Source organism: Urocitellus parryii, chromosome 13, assembly GCF_045843805.1.
Source record: "Urocitellus parryii isolate mUroPar1 chromosome 13, mUroPar1.hap1, whole genome shotgun sequence".
Lineage (NCBI taxonomy): Eukaryota > Metazoa > Chordata > Mammalia > Rodentia > Sciuridae > Urocitellus > Urocitellus parryii.
In genome coordinates this window covers 63,659,401-63,674,804 of record NC_135543.1, presented here as the reverse complement: position 1 = coordinate 63,674,804, position 15,404 = coordinate 63,659,401, and the positions used below count along the sequence as shown (strand labels likewise).

The 15,404-nt window shown below is 60.4% G+C and overlaps 1 protein-coding gene across 1 annotated transcript in view; it reads left to right on the top strand.

The window, feature by feature from the left end:
- The window catches only part of Fancc (FA complementation group C), a 131,119-nt gene extending 121,895 nt beyond the window's left edge, over positions 1-9,224 (top strand). Inside the window, exons 13-15 of the mRNA XM_026402001.2 lie at positions 536-710; positions 4,370-4,573; positions 7,297-9,224. Of these exons, the coding sequence (XP_026257786.2) occupies positions 536-710; positions 4,370-4,573; positions 7,297-7,440 (523 nt within the window). The 3' untranslated portion in view covers positions 7,441-9,224. The remainder of the gene's footprint in view (positions 1-535; positions 711-4,369; positions 4,574-7,296) is intronic.
- Positions 9,225-15,404: the final 6,180 nt, after the last annotated feature.

The following is a 15,404-nucleotide window of genomic DNA, read 5'->3' as shown; positions in this document are numbered from 1 at the left end:
TCCTCAGAGCACATGGGGCTTGTTTTGGGTTTGGGTGCTGAGGACTGAACCCAGGGGTGCTTAACCACTGAGCCACATCCCCAGCCCTTTTTTATATTTTATTTAGAGACAGGGTCTCCCTGAGTAGCTTAAAGCCCTCACTGAGTTGCTCAATGCTGGCCTTGGACTTTTATCCTCCTGCCTCAGCCTCTCACCAAGCCTGGCACACATCGGGTTTTGAGAGGTGTCCCTCTAGATGCTTTCTGCTGGGTTCAGAGTGGCACTCTGACAGGTTTTGAGAGCAGCTGTGTTCTTGGCAGGTCATTCTAGAGTGAACAAGTACAGTTTAAGCCCGATACAAACATTAAAGCTGCCACACACGGAGGTGCACAACTCAGGAGGCTGAGGCAGGAGGATCACAGGATCCAGGCCAGACTGGGAAACTTAAGTGAGATCCTGTCTCAAGATAAAAAATAAAAAGTGTGGAGCGCCCTGGGTTGAATCCTCAGCCAAAGAGAAAGAAAAAGCAAAACCAGGCTTCCCGGCTCTGTTGCAGATCCCATGGAGGGCCCCTGCAGAGCTGGTTCCTGCTCGCCCACTTTGGAGGATGGGCTGACGTGGCCGCCGAGCAGTTACTGAGGTCGGACATGGACCTGCCTGCAGCCTTGCTGTGGCTCCTGGCCTTCTACCACGGCCCTCAGGAGGGGGCCCAGCAGAGAGCACGGACCATGGTAGGTGCAGGCCACGGTGCTCAGGCTGGGCGGCAGAGAGGGCTTGCCTTTCCCCGAGTCCCCGTCCCCCGAGCTCTGGGCTTGTGATGATGTTCCCCTGGGGGACAGGTGAGTGTGGCTGGGCGTGCTGGGGTGCCACAGGGAGGCTGGTCTGCAGTGAGTCCTCTCTGCCGTGGCGGCCTGGCCAGTCACTGCTCTCTGGAGTCAGTCAGCGAATCCTCACATTGCAGCTTTGTTTAGACCTCTTTCTAAAGCATTCACATGATACGAACCACTTTGCTTCCGAAAGAGCCGTGGTCATTTCCTGAATGACAGAGCAGCTAAGTCCAGGACTAGCAGCAGTGGTGGACACCGTCACTGCTCTCTGGAATGCAGTGATCACCGGAAGCCAGGTCTGTGGAAGGTTGGCACCTCCCTGCCAATGTGTGTCTGCGGGCTTGCAGACTGCCAGCTGCCAGTGCGTTTTGCTGATTTTAATAATTAAAGGGAAGGGGCTTAATTATGTATGGAGCAGTGCTCGTTTGCCCTGTATATTCTGCTATTTGAAAGAAACAGACCAGTACAGCCGTCTGTACGTTGTATCCGTTTAAAGACTTGCATTTTAAAGAAATTACCATAATCCACATATGTATTTGAGGATAGCTATCTGATTAAAAAGAAAACCTTCTATTTCTTCCCTTTTGAAGATCACATTAAGCCAATTAAGGGAAATCCTAGTTTCTGTTTCTCATCATCTTATTTTTTACAGTAATAATTAAGACATATAAAGCATTCATGATTTCTAAAGCCCTTTAATATGCATTTCATATTTGGCTCTTTGTGAACTAAGTTGGTAGGTATGTGTTAAATTCCTTAGGGACCATAGATACTGACAAAGAGAGATTCACTTTTCAAGGTCAGAGACAGAAGTTTTCCAGTAAGATTTAATTTCTAGAAAGTTCTACATTGGCACGTCTTTCTACTAGTTAACTTGGTTTTGGAGGTTTTGATGTTTCTTTAAATAAAACTTGTACATACTCCTTTTTTTAAAAAAAAATTGTACGTGTAGATGGACAGCATGCCTTTATTTTTTTGTTTATTTTATGTGGAGCTGAGGATGGAACCCAGTGCTCACACGTGCTAGGCGGGCGCTCTGCCCTGCGCTACAGCCCAGCCCTGGGCATACGTGGGTATTCTTAGGCCTCTGGCATAACAGCGGATTGACTCCTTGAGAATAGGCGGTGCCTGCTGCGTCCTGGCTGCTCCATCCTGCTGACTCCAGGGCTTCCGTTGGCAGTGCCGGCCCCTGCCTCCCGGGAACCTGGCCCGAGGCTGGCGTGTGTGACACCCGGGAACGGGAGGGAGTTTTTCTGGGTGACCCAAGAACACAGACCTCTCGCACCTGGGCTTTGTGAGCTTTGACCCCCTAGTGGTCCATCGGGTGCCTGGAGAAGCAAGGCCTAAGCGGCGTGGCCAGGTCAAGCCTGGCAGCACCTGTGTTCTGCGGCTGTCCCCAAGGCGTGGAGCGCAGAGTGGGGCATGGTGCCTGCCTGAGGGCCTGCCCCTCCACGGCAGACCACCTTCTCTGCCATTCGGTGTTCATCTCCTCTGCTGATGGAAGCAGATCATGGCGACATCCCATGCGGGTATCCAGATGCCCAAGGCTCGGGCCAGGCTCCTCCCAGTGGCCCTGCTGCTCCACCCAAGGAGTCACCCTAAGGGAACGGTTACGTACAGCTCCGTGTATAGGAATGTCCTTCACAGCATCGTCTGTAATCACAAACACTGGGAAGGCCTAGGCTTTCAGTAGGATGGCTGCCATCTGAACGAATCCTGGTGTGTCCTAACCACAGGTGGCCTCTTAGCAGGAGAAACTGTGCACTCAGACAGCATGTTCTGTGGGCACCGTGAACAGCTGGCTCCTAGGGCTCTATGTCCAGTGGGTGGTGTGTCCCCGTGCACAGAGGGAGATGAGAGGGACATAAACCTACTCGGGAACAGTGACTCTCTGGATGGGAGAGTTATAGGTGATTTTATTTATTTTTTTCCTTTTTTCTTTTCAAATTTTCCATAGCATGTAAGTTTTTATAACATAGACTAAGACATAATATTTTAAGAGGAAAATAAAACTTGTATCTTTCTCCTGAAAAACTTGGACAGCATTTGAAGTATTAGCAGTTGTATGGAAGCTTCTGACACGAACGCAGTGAAGGGCCAGTCTGGGCAGAAGGGGCCGCGGGCACAATGGGCGCCGGCAGAAAGTCAGAGGCAGCCCAAAGAGAGCAGAGCAGGTGTGAGCCGGCCTCCTGAGCCCGTGGCCCCAGGGGGTGGCAGGCAGTCAGAGGCAGGGCGTGCCACCGCCCAGGGTGGGTGCGTGTGGGTCAGTGTGTCCTGTGGGGAGAGGCCTGCGGGGCCTTTCCCACAGCCTGGCTTGTGGTTGGTGGCGCTGACTCAGCACCACAGTGTGCTGTAGCCCGTGGCCAGCGGCATCCAGGCCTGGCTTCCAGGGAAGCCGCCCGTGCCCTGCCCTAGAACTGGCCCTGCCCTAGAACGGGCCGTGGGAACGCTGGGGACAGGCCCAGCACTCTCTCAGAAGCCTGGGGCCTGGCTGTTGGGAGTGCACATGGCATTTCCCATCACGACTCTGAGTCCTCGCATTGTTTCCAAGTCACAGCCTGATGTGCCTTCTCTAGCAAGCTGAGTCTCAGCATGAAATGAGCATTTCTTATGCAGAAACAACCCCCAGACTTAGAACAGTTACCATCATTATGTGGCTTGCACAGACTCTGACCTCTGCCCGAGCCTTAAAGGCATACAGACAGCCTGTCCCAGTGTCCCGGACAAAACAGTTGTGCCACGAGAGTCTGTGTGTGTGTGTGTGTGTGTGTGTGTATGACTGTGTAACTGTATATGAGTATTTCAGTATATTAGTGTGTGTATGTAGCTGTGTATGTGTGTTTGAGTATGAGTGTGTATGTGTGTGTGACTATTGTGTGACTGTGTATGAGTCTATGCATGTGAATGACAGTGTGTGTGGCTGTATGTGTGTAACTGAGTGTGACTGGATGACTGTATGTAAGTGTGTGTGTGTGTGTGTGAGACAGTGTGTGTGGCTGTGTGTGTGTGTAATTGTGTGAGTGACTGGATGACTGTATATAAGTGTGTGTGTGTGACTGGATGACTGTGTGTGGCTGTGTGTGAGTGTGTGGCTGGGTGTATGACTGTATGACAGTGTGTGTGGCTGTGTGTGTAACTGGGAGTGTGTGTGACTGGATGACTGTGTGTGGCTGTGTGTGTGAGTGTGTGGCTATGTGAGTGTGACTGTATGACAGTGGGATGGGTGTGTGTGTGTGTCCCCAAGGCAGCGGTGGCAGTACCAGCAGTGGGCTCTTGGCGCCCTGGCTGTCCCTGTCCCCACTGGGCGGAGCCCCTTGCTGCGTTCTGCTGAGGACTTTTTCCCATTTCCTTTCCTGCAACAGAAGGTGGCCCCGGGTGGAGCATGGCTGCTGGGTGAGCAAGCTGAGGCCCAGCCGTTCCTGTGTGTGTGGCCTGGCCGCAGGGCTCTGCCTGCGTCCTTTGGACCCTGGTGGCTCCTTCCTGGGGCCTCCTGCAGAGCACCCAGTGCGCTCTGGAAGCCTGTGGGTGCTGCTGCCTGACCCCACCCGTCCCTTGCCCTGCAGGTGCAGGCTGAGGCCGTGCTCCGCCGCCTCCATGAGCTGTCGGGAAGCGCCCGCCTCTCAGCCAGGGATCTGCAGGCTTTGGGGGAGAGCAGCCCGGGGGACCCCAGATCGCCTGCGTGCACCCAGCTCATCAGGCAGCTCCTCCTCAACTTCCTGCTCTGGGCTCCCAGAGGCCACACCATCGCCCGGGAAGCCATGGCCTTTGTAAGTCCCCGATTTCCTGAACCTCCAGGTGGAAGGGTCTTCCCGAGGGTCCCAGGCCTTAGAGTGTGAGGATGAAGGTTCAGTGGGGTTGGCTGCGGGAGGGGCCCCTGGCCTGCCGGTGCAGCACCCTCCGCCACAGGAGAAGACCGGCTCAGAGGGAGGAGGTGCCATCTCGCAGGCCACACGGCAAGGTCTCCCCACGGGCTGGTCCCATTGAGTGGCCGCTCACACTGCAGGTCAAAGAGTTTGCTTACCAAAACCTGGCTAATTGTGAAGAACTGCTTCCCAAAGCCAGGTGACAGGAGGGGGGATGTGGGCCAGACAGGGATTTGGCAGGATGTCTTCACTGTGACACCGAGACACAGGCACCTACAGGAAACAGGCCAGTTGGACTCCTGGACATTGAAACTGCTGGGCATCAAAGGATACGACCAAGACACTACAAAGACAGTTCTCAGAACGGGAGAAAATGTTCTAAAGTCCTGTGTCTGCCAAGGGTTTGGTATCCAGAATGTGGAAAGAATCCTCAACTCAACAACAACAAAGTCAGATTCGAAATCAGGGAAGCACTCAACTGGGCACCGCTGTAAGGGTGTGCAGATGGCCAGGAAGGACTGGGCAGATGTCAGCAGCACGGGCCACAAGGGAAGTACAGACCGAATCCACAGTGAGGCCCACCGCCCTCCTCACGAAGGCCAGTGAAAGAATAAAGAAAGTAAACGCTGAGGCTGCGGAGACTGGGAGGCTGCAGGGGCCCAGCCCCTGTGGAGAGGAGCTTGGCAGTGCCTCAGAAGGCCAAATGGGACTCCTCAGGATGGAGCACTTCTACTCTTACACACATTCCCCCAAGAACTAGAAGCAGGAGCTTGAACAGAGCCTGTACGGCACACTTACGAGAGCCGGAAGGCGGCAGCAGACAAAAGGGTGAACCAACTGAGGCCCTTGTGTGTGGTGGAATATTATTTGGCCTGAAAAAGGGAGTCCTGGTGCGTGGCTGTAACACAGATGGACTTTGAAGGTCTCATGCTAAGGAAAATAGGCCAGGCACAGGAGAGTGCCGTAGGGCCCCACGGCCTGAGGTGCCCAAGTTCATGGAGACAGAATAGAATAGTGGGTGCCAGGGTGATGGACGGTCCTGGGGACCTCGAAGCCGTGCATATTCACTATGATTTCATAAAGCACTCAAAGGGGGCGTGGGGGTGCAGCTCAGGGGTGGAGTGCCCGCCCCCGCCGCTGGTCCTGCAGAACAGTGTCCGGGGCCCAGCTCTCTCCAGGCAGGCTCTGATGACGTGGCTCTGAATCCACTGGTGGGTTCCGTGACTCCTGTTGAGAGCCCTGGGAGACCTCCAGGAGGCCCTCCTCCCCGCAGGTGGTGCCGTGCAGCAGGCCCAGGGCCAGCCGCCTCTGCGCTCCCGTGTGCCTAAGAGCAGAGAGCCCCGGCCCTCGTGGCCACCAAGCACATGGACACTTGGGAGTCCACTCTGTGCTTTCACAGAATGCATCTGCGACGGCACAGAGGCACCTGGACAGCACGGCACCCATGGGGAAGCCAGGCGTGATCTCAGCCACGGGTGGACTCTAACAGTCACACTGCAGACAGAGCAGGGGCGGGTCCCAGGAGTGGGTGGGGGCAGGTGCTGCCTGGCGGTGGAGAGATGGCCGGTTCTGACCCAGCTGAGAGAGGCTACGCTTGAGAGCGGCTGAGGGAGGGTCTTCCTTGTCCTCGCCACGCACACGTGCACACGCACACACATGCACGGGAACCTCGAGGCTGTGGGCGTGCAGCTAGCACCGGGCTGCGGTGATCGCATGGGCACAGCAAGACGCCACAGGTTCTCCTCGAGGGAAACAGCCATGAAAAACTAGAACAGGACTCAGAAGAAAAAGAGCTGTTTTCGCCACTGTGACCCAAAGACCTGACGAGAACCATTAGAGGAGGAAAGGTCTATCTTAGGGGCTCGGAACCTGTCGTCTCACCTCTCAGCTGTCTCGCACAGCTTAGTGCAGTTTCCGGGGATGCCTCACATCCAAACCACAGCTTCCGAGCCCCCTGGGCTGGGAGACCCCGTGCTTGAGAGCTGAGATGTGCACGTCACTGGGTGTCCACAGCCAGCTTCGCCTCCGCCGGGGGTGAGCTGAAGCCGCTGCTTTTCAGCCGTGTGATCCAGGGGCATGTCACACAGGTGCACAGGGGTCAGTCAGGCTGGCACAGAGCACCTGGATACTCCAGATGGCACTTGCTCCTACCTGTGACCCAGGTCTAATAAGGGAAAGTGTCAGACAAGCCCCAAGCCCGTCTGGGGGCAGCCGACACAATCCCTCCAGTGCAGCCATCGAGGCCGTCAAAACCAGAAACATCTGGGGACTGTCACAGCCAAGAAGAGCAAAGGACATGTGACACTAAGTGTGACAGGTATCCCTGGTGGGGCTCTGGGACGGCAGAGGAGAACCATGGGGCCGAGGACTGGCTGTGACAGGCGCCCTCGCAGGGTGCTGGCAGGAGGGGACTGGGGAGGACCGGGACTCCATGCCCCTTGCAGTCACTCCCGCTTCCTCCTCTCCCGGGGGAGTCGGCAGCTCGGGGTGGAGCGCTGGTCTGCAGGGAGCCGGGGCCCCCTCTGAGAGGAGACCTGCTTTCCCTTGGCGTGGACGGGGCAGCAGGGTTGGAGGACGGGAGGGGAGTCTGCCGGGAGTCTTCTAACTTTCTTCTCCCCCCGTGGCAGATGGCCCCCACCCATGACGTCGCCCAGGAGGTCATTGGCTTCCTGGACCAGACCGTGTACAGATGGGACCAGCTGGGCACCGGAGCCTCTGGGCCAGGAGCACTGGCCAGGGCACTCCTTCAAGAGCTGCGAGCGCAAGTCTAGCGGGGACGCAGGCCCTGAGGCGCCGAGGGCCGGGCGCCGTCTGCCGAGGCCGGCCCCGTCTTGAGCTGAGAGACGGAGCCGTCGCCATCTCGGGACGGTCGGCAGCACATAGGACCAAATGAGAAGCTGTGGGCTTGACCATACTTGGCCCCTGTACCCACGAGTGACCCCAGAGGCCTGCCCAGCCCAGGACACCAGCCAGGGGCCTCAGCAGGATGGGCTGTTCCATTTCTGGCCCTTCAGGCGAGATGTGGGACTACTTTTTTGAATGATTCAAAGTCTTTAGATGAAAATTAGGTCAACTTGGCCTTGGTCTGAAGCTTGGCCTCTTCTCCAAGGTGCTTCCCAGGGCTCAGGCTGCTGTTCTCAGGGACCTGAGATCAGGGCAGGGATCTGGCTCCCTGGCGTTCTTCCTCTAGGAGTGGACCCCCAGGTTTCCCCCAGGGCCCCCTGACCAGCCCAGGGGGAGCTGCTTGCCATGGAGGATCCCTAGTGCCGAGCAGAAGAGCACATGGCCCAGGGTCTCCGCCCTGGGTCAGTACTGCCTGCCACCAAAGGGCTCCTGCTACTACGCAAGGGCCCACAGTGGCCCTGGATGCAACAGGAGAGGGTGACACCGCACCAAAACAAGAATTGGGTCCTAACAGAACCAGCAGCCCTGAGTCAGTGTCCCTCTGTGTCATTTGAGGACGCGGTTCAGCCTCATTGTGCCTTGCACTGCCCTGGGCTCTGCTGTGGAGGTGTGGAGTGACCCGGGGCCCCTCTCGTCCTCTGGTTTATGTGATGGACGTCTCTGGGTCTTGCTCCTTTGAGGTGTGAGGTTTTGTGGGGTTGGAAGTTCACCTTTAGGGGAATCACGCTGCTGAATGAGCCAACCCCAGGCCCCGGGGCCTGGGCCTTTCTGCTGGGGAATGTCCTGGTGTGGACATCAGGGTCACGTGGTGTAAAGGCTCCTCAGAGTGCACAGTGGCCCTGGAAGGAGGGCCCCCTCCTGTGCTGACTCTGAACCAGAGCCTGGGGGCCTGCCCTGGGACCCAGGGTCAGCCCCTGTGGACGTGACAAGAGGCTGGATTTGGTGGCAGCATGTGACCCCAACAGGAGGGGCCCCGGAGGCAGAGCCCCTGCGTGGGTGGGGCTCCAGGGGAAAATGCAGAGTGTCCTCCTCACTGCCAAGTCCCCAGTCGCCCTCCCTGCTCCCAAGTTCCCTGTGCCCCTCAGCCCCGCCTGACACTGTGCCCCGTGGTCCCCGCCTGACCCTGCGCCCCGCAGCCCCCACCTGACACTGCACCCCGCAGTCCCCACCTGACCCTGCGCCCCGCAGCCCCCACCTGACACTGCACCCCGTGGTCCCCACCTGACCCTGCGCCCCGCAGCCTCCGCCTGACCCTGCGCCCCGCAGCCCCCACCTGACACTGCACCCCGCGGTCCCCGCCTGACCCTGCGCCCCGCAGCCCCCACCTGACACTGCACCCCGCAGCCCCCACCTGACCCTGCGCCCCGCAGCCCCCACCTGACCCTGCGCCCCGCAGCCCCCACCTGACACTGCACCCCGTGGTCCCCGCCTGACCCTGTGCCCCGCAGCCCCCGCCTGACCCTGCGCCCCGCAGCCCCCACCTGACACTGCACCCCGTGGTCCCCACCTGACCCTGCGCCCCGCAGCCCCCGCCTGACCCTGCGCCCCGCAGCCCCCACCTGACACTGCACCCCGTGGTCCCCGCCTGACCCTGTGCCCCGCAGCCCCCGCCTGACCCTGCGCCCCGCAGCCCCCGCCTGACCCTGCGCCCCGCAGCCCCCGCCTGACCCTGTGCCCCGCAGCCCCCGCCTGACCCTGCGCCCCGCAGTCTCACAGCAAAAAATAAAGCCAGGTGCTTTTCCAGCTCAGGTTCCAGCCACGTTCCTGGAAGGTCTCCTGACTGTTCTGTGCCCTGTTGGTAGCGTCTCCTCCTTGACTTGGTGCCCTGGGCACAGGAGCTGGCACCTTCCTCCTGGTGCTGTCCTGCTGTGGTCCAGTGAGTCCCGGCCTGGCAGGGACTCCTGCAGGAAGACAGGGCTGGCCTTGTGACTGGTGCTTCCCCTGTGCCCTTTCCCATGCCCATAAAGGTACCCAGAGGGAGGTGCTCCAAGGTGGGAACAGGGCGGCTAAGGCCACAGCCCCAGGGACGCTGCACAGCCTTGCCCAGCAGCTCCCACGCCACAGGGACCCCAGGCTGCCGGCCCCCCGCTCTGCTGCAGAGAGGGAGCGGGTGTCCGGGGCAGCCACTGCTGCTGGCGGGCCACCCCCAGCACGGCAGAGAATCGGGTCCTCGAGGGTTGTCTGGCCGACCCTCCGTCCTCTTCCAGCTGCCTTAGGGACCGTCTCATTCACTGTCCTCTCGCCTCCCAAGCGGGCAGGGCCACGGCCCCCTGGCCCTGCTCACTCTCAGTTGAGACTCGAGTCAGGACGATGGCCTCGCGCCGGCTCCATTCAAGCCTCCCGTGGCAGCCCGTGCTGCTCTGGGTTTGCTGCCGCCCAGCAGCCTCGCTCGGCCTCCTGGGAGACCGTGTCCTGGCACAGGAGCTGGGGCCTGGGACCACGGCAAGGAGGCGTCCACGGGTGCAGATGGCTGTGGATGGGGCCCAGCTCCCGAGGAGCCCTCTGGCTGAGCCCTGGCTGCTGCCCTCTGGGCCTGTGTAGCCCTCGCTGCCCGGGTCTGACTAACTGGTGGCCACAGGTGCTTGGCAGCATGGTAGCTTTTGGTTTCTGGGACCGAGTTCCCGACTAGGGCAGCCTGGAGGAGGAGAGGCCAGGTCGGCTGGCCAGGCTGCTCGGGCCTGGGCTGAGGCAGAACGTCACGGCCAGGGGCGTGGTGGCGGACGGCTGCGCAGCCTGTGGTCGCCAGAAAGCAGAGTGGGCGTGAGGAGCCAGGGTCACCAGGCACCACCCCCCATGGCCTGCCTCCTCAGCAGGCCCCTGCCCACTGCCATGCTGTACTGTCCTCCTGTGAATCATGCTTCACCCCGAGTTCCCACACTGACCGTCACCTGAGTGTGCAGGGGACGCCTCATAGCCAAACACAACGGGCAGAAGTAAGAGCCAGCCAGGGGCAGGAGGAGGCCGACACTGCTGCTGGGGTGGGGTGCCGGCGGGGAGCTGTAAACGGGGGGCTCCTTCCTTTGGAACGACATCCGGGATGTAAACACCAGCTGCTGTGGACAGGACATCAGCCCTAACGGATCCTCATGGGAACCGAGCAGTCTGACTCCCAAATGCATGTGAAAAAGCGACCCTCAGCGTCAGGATACTGACCACGCACAGCACAGTTCCATGTGGAGGCGGATGACCAGCTCAGAGCCTCGCGGGGACCCCACCACCCTGCGATGGGGATTGGTCTTTGCAGAGGCTTGGCCACGTTCTGTAGTCACCCTTGATTCCCCCCTTCAGCCCACATCCGATGGCGGCAGCCCCTGACCCTGACTGTGGCTCGCCCACCACTGCGTACCACCTCGGTCTTGGATGAGACTCCTCCTCGCACCCAGCAAACACTGAGGAGCGTCACAGGAGTGTGGGGACGTGGCCAGGCTCTGCCATCAACAGGACGAGGATGGCGGACATGACGCTGCGTCTCCACCTCCTAGACCCAGGGCACTGAAGGCACTGGCCTTTCTCCATCCAAGGCCGCACTGGAGGCCGCTGGGCCTCTGTCTTCTCCAGAGAAGGCTCTAGCGGGTCTGCCTGGGGAGAGGAGAGAAGCCCTGGGTGGCAGCCTCGCTCTGGGCAGGTGGTGTGCTGCCCCGTAAATGCAAACTTGGTTCACAGCCAGGCGGAGCTCCCTGGCCTCTCCCCTAGAGCTCCTGCCACCTGGTCTGCAGACGACCTGCCCCACTCATTCCTGTCCCAGGCAAGTTCAGCGACTTTCAGAGAGGACTTTCCAGTCCTGCAGGGGCAGGCGCCTCTCTGCACCTCCCCTGCAGCTCCTCCCCTGTCTGGGCCCCCGAAGGTTGAAGGGTGTGTCTATGCACCCTGCAAAGCCAGAAGCCACAGGAGAGACGGACACGCTGGCCGAATCCCACACACAGAGGACACACTGGGGGAGACATCCACAAGGCAAGTCCAGGAGCCAGTTCTGACTTGTGGACCTCCTCTACCCATCTAAGGAGGCACTAACCCGAGAGAATCAGGGGAAGGGACACACTGAGGAGGTGGGTCACAGGGGCTGCCCTGGAGAGGCGTGTCTTCCCTGCCACCCCTTCCCCAGCCCCTCTGCTCCCTGGCCACCATGCACAGCAACCCCTCGCCCTCCCACCATGATGCCCAGAGCAACGGAGCTGGTCCCCGTGGACTGAGTCTCTGCACCTGTGAGCCCAAACACACTCCTCGTCCAGGTTGGACTTGTTGGTATTTTGGTCAATCCAGAGCTAACACAGCTGTCCACGCAGCGTTCCCTGTGTCAGGCATGGCAAGCTGCCTGGAGAGGCCTTCAGGGGCACAGGCCACATGCAGGGACACCCCTTCACACAAGGACTGGAGTGTCCCAGGACTTGGGTGTCCTGGAACCAGTGCCCCAGGCACCGAGGGCGGCTGCACTGTGCTCCCTTGGGTGTGTTTCCTGGAGGGTGACTGACGGTACCTTGGCCGGGGACACGGGGATCAGTCCCTCACAGTGGTGGGTTGGAGAAGGGCCCGGGAGACAGGGAGGGAACTTCCTTTATGTCTGTATATCATTTCTATTTCTTTGCATGTTTGATCTGTAAGAAAGAGAGTTGTGACCAGCACACGGAGGTCCCCGTCTGTCCTGGGCTGGCTGCTGTTGGTGCTCTGGGCAGCGGGTCCGTGTCCCTGGTGCTGGTCCTTGGCTCCCTGGACGCGTGTTCTAGCAGTGGACAGAGAACCTTCCAGGAACGACCTGCTCCGTGGCTGGATCCTCCTGCCCTGGGACTGGGCTTCGTGGAGGAGCGTATGGGGCCCTGACCCGCCACCCACTGTGTCCGCCCAGCCTCTGGCGCTGGTCCCTTCCCTGCTCTCCACGTGGGCGTCTCTGCCTGCAGGTGTGCCGGACCCACCGTCTCTGCAGTCACTAAATCAGGACATACCATTCTTTCCCGAGACTGTCTTTTCTTTACAACTTGACGTGAGTGCAGGTGTCCAGCCCACTGGCCAACAGTTAAATGGACTCCCTCCTCACCTCCCTTGGCCCCAACTCCCATCTTCTGAAGTGTCCCCCGCAGACCTCACTGCCCTGAGCGTCCCCAGAGACCTGAGTGCTGCAGTCAGGATGAGGAGCAGGTGTGCCAGCCACGTCCTCAATGCTGCCTCCAGAGGCCCGGTGTCCAGGGGACCTGGCGGATGCACCCTCCCTCTCCCAGAGGCCTGCTCTGCAGACCAGTGTGTGGGGGAGGGCTGCCGGGTGAAGAGGGCCTCTGGAACCTGGGCTCCTGGCCTGGCCACCTCCCCACAGGCACGAACACCTGCTGGGCTGGCCCCGGCCACAGACCCAGTGCCCCGAGGCCCGGCTGAGGACATACAGGGGCAGGGCACAGAGCAGCTGAAGACAGCAGAGGCCTGGGTGGGCGTCCTGAGGAGGCCGCAGACGAGCTGCCTGAGGGCGGCTCCGTGTCCCTGTGCCCGGGCTCTTGTCTCCCAGGCAGGCAGCCTCCAGGGGAACGGGACGGACAGTCTGCCCGAGGGCACCCAGGACCTGGCAGTGGCCACAGAGTCTGGCCGTGTCTCCAGAGCAGTGGTCCCATCCGACAGTCCTTGGGTCCGAGGAGCCAAACCCCTGCACTGGCCATGTCAGCCGCTCGGTACTGACCAGACCTGGCCTGTGGGCTGCCTGGAGAGGAGGCCACAGCGCCCTGTTGCCCATGTCACCTGGCCTCGTTGTCCCCCAGCACTAACGTGCCATCGACAGCTGCAAGGCCACACCCCAGTGACCACGCACCTCAGCCTCTCTCCTGGGCCTAGTTCAAAACAAGAGGGGGTTGAACTGGTGCCCAGGAGACTCCGTCCTGAAGCCCTCCCAGCTGTATGACCACTGCTTCCCCCAGGCGGCCCCAGGCCTCGCCTTCCACAGTGTCCTGCTGGTCGGCTGGAACAAACTCCTTGCTGGCCATCAATCTCCCAGACGGCACCCAGGGTGGGAAAGACCCATAAAGCTCACGCTTGAAGAGTGCCCACCAGGCCCTTCCCCTTGTAAACCCCACAACCCAGCTGGAGGGCCATGGTCATTGTGCACAGTGACAGTGACCAGGAGGGGTGGAGGCCCTGCCCCCCACCGAGCTCAGCCTCTGGGAACTGCCCTGGGAGGTCCCCGCAGCCCACCCGGACCCCACCCCCACTCCCAGGCGTCTGGCACCTGACCTGGGGCCCGGGCAGCTCTCAGGGCTCCCAGCCTGGTGTCCCCACCTGTAGAGTCCTCCTGTGGGTGGCCCTCGCAGCAGGGCCTGAGATAGCCCACCAGAACATCCCAAGGCTGGCTCCCCACAGAGCCACCGTGCTCTGAAGCCAGTGTTCCTTCTGGGGACCAGTGTGACAGGCCCCGTCCGCCCACAGCCGAGCACCCAGGCTGTGTGGAAGGTGCACGTTGGAGGTGCTGCGGGTCAGAGGAGCCTCCCGGGCGGGGCCGCCTGGTGCACAGACCGACCCCATCCAGGCAGCACCAGCCTCACGGTGGCTCCCTGCACAGCACCGCAAGGATCTTCGATGTCTCTGCTCCAGGTGAGGGCACCTTGCTTGTGCTGTAGACGACTACTTTGATGTTTTGATTTGAAATTCCAATAAAAATAAGTGTTTTTAAATCCTTTAATTCTCCAGTAGAAGCCACCATGGGGCACGGGGACGATTGCTCTTATTGCTTTTCCTGACCCCCGTCTGCACTTCCTGTCTGGCCGATGCTCTGCATTTCTCCCTGATGTGGCCCAAAGCCTCACAGCCAGGTGGTGGGTACCATGAGGGGGACGGTCTGCAGTCTGGGTGGTCTGGGGTGACCCCGGGACTGGATGCAGTGGGGACCACGGCCGCTGTGCCAGGCCAGGTCGGATGGCTGCAGAGGGATGGCCAGGGTGAGCTGGGGGGACAGGCCCACAGGCTAGGCTTCCCAGGCCCGGGACCCTGGCTGGTTCCAGCCACAGGTTGGCGGTTGGTGCGGCCTGTTTTCGTATGCGCCAGAGCAGCGGTGGACACTGGCTTGAAAACACCGGTGGCCCCTGGAGAAGAGATGCCGGTGTTGAGTGGCCACCAGAAGGCAGGGCCTGCCCAGGAGGAGCATTTCCTTCTCTGGTGGCCTCAGCGGGGCAGGGGTGGGCCAGCAGAACCCTTTGTTCTCCTGGAGGACAGTTGCTCAGCAGTTAACCGATGACTTTGCTCAAAGGACAGGCCCCTCGCTCTCCTGATACACACAGCAACCCCGGGGAACCAGAGCACTGACTGTTCTGGGCTCGAGGGCTGCTCAGGAGCAGAGGGCACTGCCAGGATGTGGGGGCTGAGGCCACAGGGCCGGAGCCGCAGGGTGCTGCCACCAGCCTCTGACTCGGGGCCCCACCAGTCCAGGTGTGGCCACAGGACTCCCCCCGGGCTTGTGGGCATCTCACAGAGAACCCAACTGGCCCTGTCCAGTGCCCAACAGACCCCACCCTTCCATGGCCAGGGGAGCCCTGTGGGGTCAGTGTAGCTTTGTCCTGCTGGCTGCTCCAGGCCACAGTGACTCAGGGTTAACCCCAGTGTGACAGAGGAGCTGGTGTCTGTTTCCACTAGACTTGGAGCCGATGGCATCTGGCGGTCCCTGCCCTGGTGGCAGGGAGGGCAGTCCTCTGGTGCACCCTGCCTGGAGGCAGCTGAGCTTCCCGCTTGCTTGCTCAACCCAGTGCCCAGCAGGAGGTGCCACGAGCATCCCAGGGCACCCCAGCAGGCTGTCAGGAAGGTGAGCCGGGGACTCCGCAGATGGGACCCTACAGGCAGCGTGAGGAGCAGGTGGCACTCAAGGCTTGGG